The 15876-nt window shown below is 38.8% G+C and overlaps 1 protein-coding gene across 1 annotated transcript in view; it reads right to left on the bottom strand.

The window, feature by feature from the left end:
- Fnip2 (folliculin interacting protein 2) overlaps window positions 1–15876 on the bottom strand; it is a 146151-nt gene that overhangs the window by 29595 nt on the left and 100680 nt on the right. Inside the window, exons 9-13 of the mRNA XM_013029849.1 lie at window positions 13812–14013; window positions 13403–13491; window positions 10237–10383; window positions 9956–10125; window positions 565–1891 (exon numbers count right to left, since the gene is read on the bottom strand). Of these exons, the coding sequence (XP_012885303.1) occupies window positions 565–1891; window positions 9956–10125; window positions 10237–10383; window positions 13403–13491; window positions 13812–14013 (1935 nt within the window). The remainder of the gene's footprint in view (window positions 1–564; window positions 1892–9955; window positions 10126–10236; window positions 10384–13402; window positions 13492–13811; window positions 14014–15876) is intronic.

Genomic DNA, 15876 nt, shown 5'->3' with positions numbered 1-15876 from the left:
GCACCATATAAGCAAAAAGAAAAAAAAAGCCGGAAGTGGCACTGTGGCTCAAGTGGTAGAGTGCTAGCCTTGAGCTGAAGAGCTGAGGGACAGCACTCAGGCCCAGAGTTCAGGCCCCACAACCGGACCAAAAAAAAAAGAGTCTGATGGATTATTAAGAAGTCTTATTTCCTAACTACCTCATGCTGCTCTGAGCAGCAGCAGACAAGGCTACAGTCTTACTGCTTCAGAAGCAAGACCTCAGAAGCTGAGAAATACTTCCATGAAGATCAAAGAAAATTAAGCCTGCTGCTGCCTAGCACTACCACCACCATGTCGCAATAATTGTATTCAGCCAGTAGTCCTCCCCTCAGAGAGATCATTCTTACTAGACCAGTGAACATCCTATGAGAAAAGGACAAACTGAAAAAAAAACTGTATAGATTTGGTAACACTTCTAATATTTTGAGAGGAAAACAAAACAAACTGTATAAAGAGGCCGACAGTAGCTAACATGGTCAAAGTGTCAGGTCAGTAACAGTATTGGGTCCCAGCTCTCCTTGCTTCCCTGCCTAGCCGTGTTACCTTGGCAGAGGCAACTCCACTTCCAAGGACCCATCAGTCCTATCACCACTGTGAGCTAGGCCCAGTGTGGCTAAAATGCATGCTTCATCATCACTATCTCCAAGAGCACTGTCAGAGCTTTCGTTCCTGGGAATGTCTCCTTCCATGCTAAAGTCAGCCTTCCTGTTGGTATCCCCACAGGGGACATCTGCAGCAACCAGGAAGCTAGAATCCTGAAGTCCACATGTATTTGCAACAGGCTCTGGTGAAGGTCTTTCCTTGCTTTTCAAGTGCAAACCTACTGTTTGCTCCAGAGTTCTCCTGCCAGTTCCCTGTGCACTGTCAGAGGGTACAAGTGTGCCAACAGCTTGGCTGAGCAGCCCCACAGCATCTGCCATGGTTCTGGTTCTGGTGCCTCTGTCCTCAGTAAATCTCCAGTCAGATTCACCTTCCTTCTCATCAGAAGGCCTGTTCTGAGGAACGCTGACACTCTGAAAGCCAGCATTGAAGGTGCTCCCAGAGCCCTGCTGGTTCTGAGCTGACTCAGCCAAAGCACTGGCTCCCTCTGGATACTGTTCACAGGCTTTTAGCCTTTCTGCCATTTTTTTGGTGCGGCTTTCAAAGTCAGATTCAGGAGATACAGAGCTTCCAATTTGGAAAGTGACCTTTCCCATGGGAGGCTCCTTCCAGGAACATCTGTCAGGGCAGGACCAGGCTGTTGGCTGGTCTGATACTTTCTTTAGCATCTCTCCTTTCAACGGCTCTTGGACAGTTTGTTGATTCATCATTCCTGCCCCAGGAACCTCACAACAGTGAAATCTTGAAGAGCTTCCTTGTAGTGCCTCTTGTTCATTCTCTTCATCACCACAAGATGTGCCCTGAGGTTTCCAAGAAGTGTCTAGTGCTGGCTCTTGGAATCCTATGCTGTAAGTCTCAGAATTCTTCTCTGGCTTTTTGATTCCTTCTCTATCAGGTTTGGGACTCAGATCTCTAGTATCAGTGCTTTCTGAGGTCCCAGCTAACCACGTGGGCCCAGGATGCCTCCGCTCAGTCATCACTTGTGGTAGGATGGGGGGTACAAGAGCAGGCTCATTTCTCACTGTAACTACTACATATTCGGACTCTTCCACCTCTCCTTTCTCCAAGGCTGTCATAATCTTGCTCCCATTTAAAACTTGGTCACCTTCACTGTGGTTACCACTCCAGGTCAACTGGTTCTCTTGTAGCTCAGAGCAACGGAGAAAGTAGGTCAGAACATAAAGAATGCGCTGGATCAAATCCTTTTGCTTCCCCACAACCACAGTACGAGTCAATCTCACTGGAGAGCCTATGGCTCCATAAAGGTCACCTGGAAGGCAAAGGTAGATACCAAGTATCTGGATTAGTATGCATGGGATACTTTAACAAAACTAATAACTTGGATTCACAGTCAAAAATCACTTCCTGAGACATCTGATTTCAAATTTCGAGGGATGATGTCTCCAGTTTATCTCTATACTAAGAGCTGATACTGAGAGCCATCCTAGAAATACTTGGCCAGGTGTACCTCACCACCCAAGGAGTAATGGGAGCAAAGGTACTGGGTATAAAGCCTCCTCACTATGCTTGTGAGATCTGCTGGCAATAAACTGGACCATGAAGGCCAAAGCCAATGCTCTGGGTACATAACCACATCAAATAATACATTCTATATTTCAAGAATTTCTTAGAAGATGTTCAAGGGTTTCCAAGGTGATGTACAGTAAACCAATTTGAGATACTTAGTGAGGTGGTCTACTTAGTATCCTCTTAATATCCAGAACAGAATAAGTAGAACCAGTTTGATTTACAAAATGAAAACGGCCTAGTCATAAATAATGAATCTGGAAATTTTCCTTACTTTATATCATATGAAAATTCTACTAGGAAAATATGTATCTTTTTAATTATAGCCTAACAATTTGATTTAAAAACTAGGCTAAGGCCAGGTGCTGGTGGCTCACGCTTGTAATCCTAGTTTCTCAGGAGGTGGAGATCTGAGGATTATAGTTTGAAGCCAGCCTGGGCAAAAAAGTCCCCATGAGACGCTTATCTCCAAATAACCACTCAAAAACTGGAAGTGGAGCTGTGGTTCACAGTGGTAGAATGCTAACCTTGAAGAAAAGATCTCTCAGGGACATTACTCAGGCCCTGAGTTCAAGCCCCACAACTGACAAAAAAAAAAAAAAAAAACTAAAAATCTAGGCTAAGGGACCATGAATTCTACATTCAAGGTGGAAGAAATAGGCAAAACTCTTGAAGACTTAGGTAACAGGTAATTTTTTTTTCCTGAATAGGACTTCAATTGCCCAGAAAATAACAGCAAAAAATGACAAAGGAGAATGCATCAAATTAAAAAATTTCTGCATACCCAAGCAGTTAATTACCTGAATCAAGAAGCAACCCACAGAATGGGAGTAAATCTTCATTAACTAATCAATGGAACATACAAGCTCAAAAAAAATTAAACATTGTAACAACAAATAACCCAATTAAATAACTATATGAATTAAATAGACATACCTCAGAAGAAATACAAATGGCTAATAGATGCATGAAGAAATGTTCACTATCCATAGACATAAAGGAAGTACAAATCAAAACTACATGAAGATTCTATCTCACCTGAGTCAGAATGGCAATCATGAAGAAGACCAACAACAAATGGGGAGGATTTGGGGACAAAAGGAACCCTTACACAATATACACAGATATGTAAATTGGTATAACTATCACGGAATTCCGTGGACTAGTCTCAAAAAACCAAACATAAGTCTACCTATGAGCCTGCCATACCACTTTTCAGCCTATCTCCAAAGAAGTATAAATCAATATATAGGAAAGACACCTAACTGTGAACGTGGCTGAAGTGCCTTACAACTGGACAGATAAAGAAAACATGGTGTGTATGTGTGTGTGTGTGTGTGTGTGTACATACACACATATGTGTATATATTTAACAGAGAAACAAATTCTCAATTACAAAGAAAAAATAAAATTATATCCTTTGCAGAAAAGTGGACAGATCAACTCCTTAGGTCAAGCTACTTAATTAAGCCAAGCTCAAAAAGCCAAATTCACACGTTCTTGTTCATTTGTGGAGAACAAAACTCAAATTATGATAACTAATGGCAATGAAACATAAGTGTAAAAAAAATCTTGTAGGAAGGAATCAGCAGGACAGGGGAGGGGAGAAAGGAGAGGACACTGAGACACTGAGACAGGGGAGAGGATTAAAGGACGTGGTGTGTGTGTGTGTGTGTGTGTGTGTGTGTGTATGTGCGTGCGTGCGTGTGTGTGTGTGTGTGTGTGTGTGTAAATGTATGGAGACAGCATAATGAAACCCACCAAATACTTTGAAAAAGAGGCAGGAAGGAAAGATAAAAATATGGCACAGGAGGCAAATTTGTTAAAAGTACACTGCATGCATGTATAGAAATACCACAATAAAACACTCATACTATAATTATATCCAATTCAAAAAAGAAGTGGTAGAAGAAGAGGAAATGAGTCACCAAGCTATCTAGCAATATAATTTCTCCATCAAAATATTTTATTGTTAAATGCTCAAACTATAAAAAGTTGCATATTTGATCATTTGATTCTATTTGATTGTACATTTGATACTCTGATGGTAACATTACAATATGACAATTATAATGAATAGTCAACATTTACAGAGTAGGCATTGTGCTAAGAGCTTAAAGAGTATATGTTTGCAGATCCTTATATCTGCTGCCTTCAAGAGTCACACCTTGCCAATAAAAACAAACATATTTTGAAAGTGAAAGGCTGGAATAAAATCAACGGCCCCCATAAACAGGCGGGAGTTGCAATCCTAATATCAGATAAAATAGACTTCAAATTAAAATTAGTGAGAAGAGATTTAAAAAAAAGGTCCCTGCATACTAATTAAGGGATCTCTCCTTCAGGAAGATATTACAATTCTAAATATCTATTCATGAAACAATGGAGAACCCAAACTCATCCAAGAAATACTACTTTCCCTCAAATCTCACATAGATCCAAAGACATTAAATTGTTGGGGACTTTAACACACCACTATCCCCACTAGATAGATTAACTCGGCAAAACCTCAACAGAGAAACCACAGATCTAAACAACTGCATAGAACAACTAGATTTAACAGACATCTACTGAATATTTCACCTAGCAGCATTAGATTACACATTTTTCTCAGCAGCACATGGAACATTTTCCAAAATAGACCACATTTTAGATCACAAAGCAAACTTGTCCAAATTCAGAAACACTGAAGTTATATCCTGCATTCTCTCAGACCACAAGGGAATAAAATTAGAACTCAATACCAAAAGCCACCAAAGAAAGTCCTGTAACACATAGAGGCTGAACAACATACTGCTGAATCACGAGTGGGTCATGGAAGAGATTGGAAAGGCAATTCAAATGTTCATGATATTCAACAAAAATGAGCACACAAATTACCAGCTCCTCTGGGACACAGCAAAGGCAGTACTCAGGGGCAAGTTTATAGCTCTGAGTTCCTACATCAACAAATTGGAGAGATCTGAAACCAACATTTTAATGAGACGTCTGAACCTCCTTGAAAAAGAGCAGCAAGATAAACCCCAATCCAGTAGACGGAAAGAAATAATTAAAATTAAATCAGAATTAAATGAATTAGAATCCAAAAAACACTATAGAAAGAATCAACAAAACAAAGAGTTGGTTCTTCGAAAAAATTAACAAAATTGACAGACTTTTGCATGTGCATATATATTTTCATCAGGGAAAAAATCATCTATAGCTCTTTTTCTTATTCTCATTCTATTGTTTAACAGCTTTCATTGAGAATCCTTATGCCACTGTCACACAGGAAAGCAATGCATATTACTCAACCTATATCACTTTTTCTTCCCAAGCCCTCTCATCCTTCCAAAAAATCTCATAGTTACAATCAAGTTCTATGTATATGAATATATATATATATGTATGTATGTGAGTATCTATGTACATGTATACACATACCTAGACTTTAATGCCATATATACATATATATATATATACACAAATCTAGATAAGTATATATGCAAATGCACATCATTCAAATCCAGAGTTGACATATAAATGAAAAATATAGATAGAACACTTTGCAAATTTGAATGACATCCTTATGTGAGGGTTACATTAATCTTTTCAATGTTGTTTAGGTATGTGTGCTGCTATATAAACCCCAGCTTTTAAGTTATTTAAATGTGGCTATTCATTTTCTGAGATGGGAATTTTTTAACTGATTTATAGTCTAATTTCACTGCATTCTGAAAATATACAACTGTAACTTGAAAAAAATATAGAGGAATTTCAGGTTTTTTATTTGTATACACTAAAATCAATGATACCAAACCTGTTTTGAAGACAAAAATTGATTTTTATTTTCAGAAATGCTCAACACTTATTAGGTCAAAGGGAGATTGTCAAGAAACTTCTTCAATCAGTGGCATCACTTCAGTGGGTTTCAAACTTTGTGTATTAAAACAACAACAAAAAAGCACAATTTAAAGGAAATGGAAAGATTTGGAAAAAAAATCATATTAAGTGAAGCAAGCCAAACCTAAGAAACATAGGTCCCATGGTGTCCCTTATTTGCAATAATCTTAGCAGATGAGCAGAATCACTCAAGAGCTATGTACATATGGCCATATAAGATGATGCTAAACGAAATGAACACCAAGACATGGACACAAGAAGTTTTTCTTTATTGCTGTTTTTAGTGTACTATGTCATTTTTGTTTGTTTGTTTTTCCCCTTATGGTTCTTCCCCCTATTCTATGTTGTATTTGATTTTGGTACCCTGTTATTGTATATATGTTTATCTGGATTAGGGAAGGGAAGAACAACAACAGAATGGGGAGACAAAGGACAAGGAGGTTACCAATGCAACAGCGATATACACAAGATAATATGTTGAAAACAATCCGTACAACTTGGGGGTGATGTTGAGAGGAGGGAAACAAGGAGAAAATTGATGGAAGGGTTAACAAGGTTGACAAGAAACGTACTCATTACTTTACTTATTTATGTAACTGAAACCCCTCTATATATCACCTTGACAATAAAAAAGCACAATTTATACTGCAATTTCACACACCTGTTAAAATTCATTTTACAAAACCTAATGTGTGAGTCACTTCTGCTTTCTATTATACACTAGTGAGTGGTGACCCTCACTGGGGAAATGCTTGTGCACAGAGCAAGTGTGAGGTGCATGCACAATTGCCAAGTCCTAAGCTGCAATTCCTTGAGAGCATGAAGGGGTTAACTACAGCTTCTTCCTCCCTACACCAGAATGCTAAGATGCCTTGAAGAGGTAGCCAGAACAACGCTAATTTTCCTAATGAGCTTTTGGGAAAATCGTTGAAATAACTCAATATAATCTTTTCTATTACTTAAGAAACTGGATTAAAGTTAAGTTTGCATAAGTATTTCCAGTAGTTTATATTTTCCTGTTTACTGTGATTTGTTAAATGTTTAAAGGAGGAGAGGAATAAATTCAAATCATGGAAGTGCTTTGAATTTTTGTAAAGGTAGAAACTCAACCATCATTTACACTTGACTTTATACAATTTTCACATACCTTCTCTGTACCAGGGCCTCATCCCTCCTCACATTACTTTTAGCAGCTAAGCTCCAGCTTAATTGTTTGGGGAAGCAAGGGCTTCCTTCAGTGATATATGGTCTCCAATGAAGAAGGAAAGAATAATTGTGAACCCATAGGAAGGGATTTTGCCTTGTAGTGCTAAACATAGAGAATTAATTGCTCCCATTAGCTAAATTTCAAATGAAAAGCATGCCCAATTATAAACACATGTATCTAATTAAATGCACACTGCTTAATTAGCATTGTTATTGATAAACTGGCAGTGTAAGACCCTGATTCCCTAATATCCAACCTACTTACGTTCCGCACTTGATACTACATTTTCAAGATCATTGTTAAGAAACGACATTGTATGTCTTCAGGAAGAGTTGAGTGAGACAGGCATGTTCCAAGGTCTTTCTGAGCTCTGTGCTCATTTTGTATGAAGTATTATAAAATAAACTATGGGGCTAGGAATGTGGCTTAGTGGTAGAGTGCTTGCCTAGCATGCATGAAGCCCTGGGTTAGATTCCTCAGGACAATAGGAAAAAAAAAAGCCAGAAGTGATGCTGTGGCTCAAGTGGTACAGTGCTAGCTTTGAGCAAAAAAAAAAAAAGTTCAGAGACAGTGCCTATATCCCTGAGTTCAAGTTCCAGGACTGACAAAATAAAATAAAAAATAAAAATGAAGTATTATACTTAAATTTATTTATTTATTGATGCAGGTACTAGGCTTGAATTCAGAGGCTCATGCTCATGCTTTCAAAACTGGCATTCAGTCACTTGAGCCACAGCTCCACTTTTGGCTTTTGACATTTAATTGGAGATTCAGATGTATCTTGTTGAGCCAGCTTTGAACCACAATCCTCAGATCTCAGCCTTTTGAGTAGCTACGATTATAGGTGAGTTACCGGTTGTTCGGCTTAAATGGTTTTACAACCCATAAATTCTTCAGTTGCTTCATCTAAAACAAAACCTATTATTGCCATACATATTTCTCTTTCACATTTTATGACCCAGGGTACAAACACAAGAAGGTATCTTAAAAGCTAAAGAGTAAAGACAATAGGGTAAGAGTGAGAGAGTTTAACACTCATTAGTATGTAATGAATCACCCATCAGTGACTCACACATCAGCAGGTGTGTAAAATTGCCATATAAAACTGGTGTGTTTAAGAAGCACTTAAAACAGTGTTTGGCTCATAGTGTCAGCTTTTGTTATAGTTATTAAAACATGCTATTACTAAGACTGGAATAATCTTTCTCAGTCTGAACATTTACTAAAGTAAACTTCCATAGAAGATCCCATCTCTCCCCACATTCACCCTAAGTGCCTTTAATATATATTTTCAGCACTAATATCTCCTAACAGAAGTGGTTTTATATAAATGATTTTATCCCACAATAATCATGAAGTCTTAATCACTACCTTTTTTTTTTTTTTTTGGTAAGTTATGGGGCTTGAACTCTGGGCCTGGGTGCTGTCCCTGAGCTCTTCAGCTCAAGACAAGCGCTCTACCACTCACCACTTCTGGTTTTCTAATCATTAACTGGAGGTAAAGTCTCACGGATGTTCCTGCCCAGGTTGGCTTTGAACCATGATCCTCAGATCTCAGCCTCCTGAATAGCTAGGATAACAGGCATGAGACACTGGCGCCCAGCTCAACCACCTTATTTGACAAGTACAAAAACAGGTATGGTAGCTCAGTTCAGAGCACTTATGTTGCACCTGAAAGGCCCTAGATTCCATTCCCGGTACCAAAAAAGAGAAGTGAATTCTAAGGTTAAATAACTTGCCCATAGAATCTGGGATCCAGAGTAGACCCATCTTTATTTTTTTTAAACCTACATGTTATCTTCTGTCTTGTATTCCCTTGCATACCCCTATCCCATGAAAGCAGTAATCAAGATGCTTTGAAATCATATGAAATCCATGAGGCAGCTGGCTTCATGAGAATAAGCAGCTTGTGTTACACAACTCTGCTTCTTGGAATGCAGTACAGGTGAGGGACAGAATATGGCATGAGTTTTATTTTGTCATTTTAATGTTTGATGAATGTGAAGCTCTAAAGCACACTTCTCTATCACTTGAATCCAGATACACAACCCAAATTCTATAACCAATCACAACAAAGCACTCAATTCTTATCTCTACATAAATGAGGAAGTAATTTCCACCACTAATCACAAGAATGCAAGAACATAGAAAACTTTGGATTTATGCTAGTGAGAAAGATGGTAAGAATGCACTGTCATTTTTTTTTGTCTTTTTTTTCCCCATTCAAGACATCCTCTAGGGCTAAAGATGTCACAGAGTTTATTATGTTGCCCCTCTCCCTGGGGAACATTTGACAATGTCTGGAGACATTTCTGATTGTCACAATTTGGGGCAGAGTGGGTTACTTACTGCATCTAGTGAGTGGAGGCCAAGGTTGCTGCTGAACATCCTACAATGCCTAAAACAATTCTTTCTACCTGCTTCATCAGCCAAAAGAATTTTCGGGCCCAAAGTCTAAGTAGTTCCAGAGTAAATAGCCACTATACTATTTACACTTAGTTACACTGCTTTATAAGAGTATAACAAAGCTGCTGTAGAGGGGAAAAGAGAGAAATGTTAGTAGTTCTTCTGACAACTACAAACTGTCACCAATCTCCTTTCCTGCTTGCTGAGGAACAATCCCTGAATAACTGGGTTGGATAGCCAATATAGCTACAAAATCTAGCATTTTGCCATTTTGTCCCATTTAGTTTCTGAACAGTTAACTTAGGTACTAACCTAGCTGTGCCCAGAGAGGATTATAAGGATGTGTTTTGGCCAACATGTTCACTGACTGAGAGGTGCGCTTCTCTGAGAAAGCTTTAATGGGAGGGTGGTCAACAGGCATGACGGTTGGTACCCAGGCCAGGTGGTAGGTTAACACTGCAGTCAGCAAGGCAGCAAAAAACCTTGGGAGAAATGGAATAAAACAGATCATTCAACAGAATAAACCATGTTCTATATAGTACATGAACTAGCTATGGAATCTGCACAGATGTTTCCAGAGAGTTGAAGCTTACTGGTTCTTGTTGATTTGTTCTATCAAAATTGTAAATTCCTTGAGAAAGCGCTGGCACAGGTGGTTTTTTTCCAAAGTGCTTGACATCATGGTAAGCCATACTGGTTCAGCTATCCTTGGAACAGAATATAAATTCCAGATAGTCCCTCTAGAGAAGATAGAAGGGATACATAAACAATATTTAATCTTAGCACAGCAATTTACATATTGTTTATGGCTGCTTTTACAGGACAATGACTATTTAGAGATTTTTGACAAATATCCATTACCTAAAAATATTGCCATCTTTAATATAAAAACATTAATTAGCCGGGCGCTGGTGGCTCACGCCTGTAATCCTAGCTACTCAGGAGGCTGAGATCTGAGGATCTCGGTTCAAAGATAGCCGGGGCAGGAGAGACCGTGAGACTCCTATCTCAAATAAACCACCAGAAAACCGGAAGTGGCGCTGTAGCTCAAGTGGTAGAGCACTCGCCTTGAGCTGAAGAGCTGAGGGACAGTGCCCAGGCCCAGAGTTCAAGCCTCACGACCGACAAAAATAATAATAATAATAATAATTAAAAAATTATGGCTTGGGTAGATGGCCTAGTACACCAGTTGGTATACAAAATTTACATCCGTAATCCTAGTTCCTCAAGAGGCTAAAATCTGAGGATTGAGATTTGAGGCCAGCCCAGACAGACAAAATTTTCAGAAACTCTTATCTCCAACTAACCAGCAAAAAGCCAGAAGTGAAGGGGTGGCTCAAATAGTGAAGCTCTACCCTTGAGCAAAAAAGCTAAGCAAAAGTGTGAGGCTCTGAATTCAAACCCCAGTGTCAGCACCAATAAATAAAATATTCACAATGTTCTTTGCCAGAATTTACACCTTAAGTTTTAAGTGGTTGTAATGTATATTTTTCATTAAAACCTACATGGTTTGGGGCTGAGAAGGTGGCTCAATGGTAGAATACTTGCTTTGCATGCATGAGGCTCTGGGTTTGATTCCTCAGTACCACATAAGAAAAAGCTGGAAGTGGCACTGTGGCTTGAGTGGTAGAGCACTAGCCTTGAGCTGAAGAGGTGAGGGACAGAGTCCAGGTCCAGAGTTCAGGCTCTACAACCAACCAAAACAAAAACAAAAACCAACTACATGCTTTTGTTATTTCATACACACATGTATGTATGTATGTTGGATTTGGGGGTGGTTCTTTTTTTTGGTGGCATCAGGTTTTGAAAAGTCATGGACTCATACTAATTAAGCAGGTATTCTACCACTTGAGCCACATTTCCAGCCCTGATTTTTGCTGGTTATTTTGGAGAGGGAATCCACAGAACTTTCTCTGCCTGGGCTTGAGCCATTGGTGCCACACACCTTCTTTTGGGGGAAGGAAGGTGGGGGGGTCAGTCACAGGGCCTGAACTCTGGGCTTGGTCACTGTCCCTCAGCTTTTCAGCTCAAGGCTAGCACTCTACCACTTGAGCCACAGCACCACTTACAGCTTTTTCTGTTTATGTGGTGCTAAGGAATCAAACCCAGAGCCTCATGCATGCAAGGCAGGCACTCACCACTGAGCCACCTTCCCAGCCTCCACACACCATTATTATAGTAAAGCAGTACAGGGAGAGAACAAGATTCCAAAGTATAATTTCAGCATTCAAGAGGTGGAAGCAGTCAGGAGAGTAACTCTGAATTTATAATGCATTTACTTTTCCCAAATCAAGAGCGATGAAACACATTCCGATTTGACTGCTAACTTCGTGTATGAAAGAATTGGGAAAGAACAGAAACCCATCCTGGCAAAAAGAGCAGTGGTTGCCAAGTTAGGCTGAAGTGACAAGTTACAATTACACAGTACTAGGATTCACTTACTAAAACTAAAGTCTCTGAATGTTAGCACTTAATCTTGTCACCATTTCTGAAAAAGATATACTTGGTACAAATTTCTGGTTCTGTATATTCAGTTTCTTGACCCCTGAAAAATTCTTTCATTAAAGTAGCACCTGTACTCTAAAACAAAAACTAGTTTTGAGTCTGACAATTGCAGAGAAATAAATTCAGCACTGCCCACATAAAGTATGAACAGTTTTCTAATTATCAAATTGCCATCAATGAGTGCAACTTCAGCCAGGTGCTAGTGGCTCCCACCTGTAATCCTAGCTACACAGGAGGTTGAGATGTGAGGATCATGGTTCAAAGCCAGCCTGGGTAGAAAACTCTGGGACTCTTCTCAATTAACCATGAAAAAGTAGGAAATGGAGCTGTAGCTCAAGTGGTAGAAAGCTATCCTTGAGCAGCCCAGACTCTGAGTTCAAGCCCCAGGACCAGCGTGCATGCGCACGCACGCACACACACACACACACACACACACACACACACACACGCAATTTCATAATAGTTCACAAATATGTGACGTAAGTCTTACTATTGTCACAATATTTTACATATAGCCCAGAATTCAGAAAAAGAGTGGTGATTTTGCTCGAATTAGCATTATAAATATACCATAAGCATCACAAAAATGTTCTAATATTTTCTCAACTATAAAATACTTTTTCCCTGTCTGTAAATTAATAGTTTGACTCAATAGATTCCCACCTGCTACCCAGAGTAGATTGCCTTTCTACCCAGACACCAGGAACAAGGACTCTAGAAAACCAGTTTCCAAAGATTATCTGTTAGAAACTCTCCAGGGAGACACAACACAGGAAAGCAACCATCAGATAACTTCATATTTAGACAAGGACACTTACAGGAAGGCACTGGATGTGAACTAGGACTGTCCCAGCAACTGGAATATAGGTCTTGGTGACACACATCACATGTCCATGTGTACTTTGATAGAAAACCACCTCTGAACACAAGTTTCCACCTGTCAGATGGGGTAAGTAGTGTTTTCCCCTAGAGTTTTTGTGTGATAGACTTATAGACATACCTATTAATTTTTTCCATTCATTCTGCTAGAAGAATCATATAAAGTACTGTTTACCATACTGATATTTTTTAGTGTTAGATTATTCACATGTTTTGTGAATATGTTTTTAATCTTGAAGTGTGGCACTAAAATGACTAATAACTGTCAGTCTCCCAGTTGTTTAAAGAGTTTCTCTGCAATATTAAAATCCACAGCTAACGCTAGTTATGCTGCTTATCAATTTCCCATTAGGTTTTCCAAACCTTGTACTTTACCTGAATTCTCCCAGAGCCTCCATCAGGCGGCTGACATAAAACTGGACGCGTAGACCTGATTCTGCTATCTTCCTACAGGAGATCATGACCTTAATGGGAGAGAAAGTGTGCCAAATTACTCCCTGAGAAGAAATTCCTTTATAACTTACCTACTTAGCCTCAATAAAAATTGATACTATGATCAATTAAAAGCTCTCAAACTAATAATGCTCTCATTCAGCAGAAAGCAGAAATTTCCTTTTCTAAAGCAGCAAGTATCTTGATATATAGCACCAAAGAGCTTCAGGATCCATCACTAGTGGGGATGATTTAACTTCCTTAGGAAAGTAATCTGACACATAGTCAGAGACTCATCATTTTTAAAGTCCCACAATCACCTGTACTTGACAGTGGATATAATCATTAGTACCTTTTCAATTGCACTTTTCAGTCTGTTCATGTGAGATTCAAACAAGGGGAAATGAGAAAAAAAGAAGTCCTGGAAGTTCCGTTGTGCTTCTTCTTTCTCACACAGGGAAAAGATGATGCTGATGGCAATTTTTTTCCTCCTAACCATGGCTGGATTTGAATTACAGGTTTCTTCAGCCAAACTAAATGTTTCATCAGTCAATCTAAAAGAAAAGTAAGATTGAAAGGTTGCCTACATTAATGAGATACACTGAAGGTAAACTGTCACATCAAAGGATGACAAAGAAAGCTAATTCAGAAGATTCAGAGCCTTGACTTAAAAATTCATCTACCCCCAATTCATTTTCTTCTGTGAATCTCCATTATGAAAAAAACACTAACATCCACTTGTCACACATTATTATCTTAACATAAAAAGAAATTGAATAAAAATAATTAAATATCCTCTTGTTAGATTCTCCTCCTTTTCCCCAGGTTATTATATACCACATTGGTGGGTTTTAGATGGGTTGTAAGATACCTGTTTATTCAGAACATAAGTCTTTTGTTTTGGTTAAGAGATAACAACTGATGAAATGTCAGGAGAGAAAAGATCTCATATGATATTCTGTTTAACACAGATATTCTATTTGAATATTTGTATATATTCTCAGGCTAACTTTCCTAAGGTTATTAAAACCATTGGGCAAAGCTATTCCTCTAAATGCTCAGGTTGAAACCATGTGAGCTACTGCGCTCTCTGGAAAATTCCTCAAGCAGAAAGACTCACCTCTCTTCTGTTCAACATAATCTTCAATAAGCATACTACATACTGTATAAGCCCTGGGCTCTATGCAGCCTTATTCACCATCTTCATCTCTGTTCTATGAATAACAGACAATTCTGTCATCAATTCTAAAATAGCAGAGAGTGCCATCTACTGAATTTCTGCAAAATTTCCATGGCTATAATAAAGGGGCCAGCTCTAACTTGCTTCAATACATTCCTGAAACAACTGAGCTTCAGGTTGTAGGTTGACATCAATTTTGAAAACTGGAATAATCTCTCCTTCCTTCTTAGTTTTGCAGTAGTAGAGGTTTGTACTCAGCACCTTGTACTTGCTAGGTCAGTGAGATAATGTTGAGCCATATCTTCCACTGGTTAGATTTAGGGTAGGGTCTCTCTCTCTCTCTCTCTCTCTCTCTCTCTCTCTCTCCTCCAAGGTGAGGGTTCCACCTACTTTTAAGCTCCCAGAATTGCTGAGATTCCAGGCATATTCCACTCTGTCCAATTTCCCTCTGTGGAGATGGAGTCTTATGAACTTTTCTGCCTACTAGACTGGCCTCAAATCATATTAATTGATCCTCTCAGTCTCTCTATGGAACTAGGGTTACAAATGTGAAAACAAACACCAGGTTTATAAGTATTTTTCTACAATAAAAAGACAGTGTTTACTTCAAGCCACCAGGTAAGGTACATAGGCTATTTTGCAAATGAAGAAACTAAGGCATTGTGCTTATTCAGTTGCCTGGGGAACAGAAAGTTGTTTTTTTTTTTTTTTTTTTTTTTTTAATAAGAGTGCTGGAGTTACAAACCAGGGTTTCTGCCTTAGTCTAGGCTCATCTGCTGGACAGTGAATATGACTAGACTCTGGCTAGTACCTGATCTATCTGCTGCTGCTCATGACAACTGATGCATTATGATAGGCTTCAAGCTAGCAAACACCATAGATAACACTCACAAAAGTCAAGGTTATTCCTTCTAAAGAAATCAAATAGGATTTTTTTTACACTTACAGATACTCATTTATATATAAGTACTTCAAGATGACAAATGCTTACATTTTCTCTAAGCCAGAAGCAAGAATAATTGCTTTTAATTGTGATGGTAGCAGGGCTTGAACTCAGGGACTTGAACTCTTGCTTGGCTTTTATTGCTCACCACGGGTGCTCTATCTACCATTTAAGCTGCACTTCCACTTCCAGCCTTTTGGTGACTAATTAGAGGTAAGAATCTCACAGATTTGTCTGCCAGGGCTAGCTTCAAATTTCAATCTTTAGATCTCAGATTCCTTTTTTTTTTTTTTT

Source organism: Dipodomys ordii, unplaced genomic scaffold, assembly GCF_000151885.1.
Source record: "Dipodomys ordii isolate 6190 unplaced genomic scaffold, Dord_2.0 Scaffold123, whole genome shotgun sequence".
Taxonomy (NCBI): domain Eukaryota; kingdom Metazoa; phylum Chordata; class Mammalia; order Rodentia; family Heteromyidae; genus Dipodomys; species Dipodomys ordii.
This window is presented reverse-complemented; position numbering and strand designations above follow the sequence as displayed.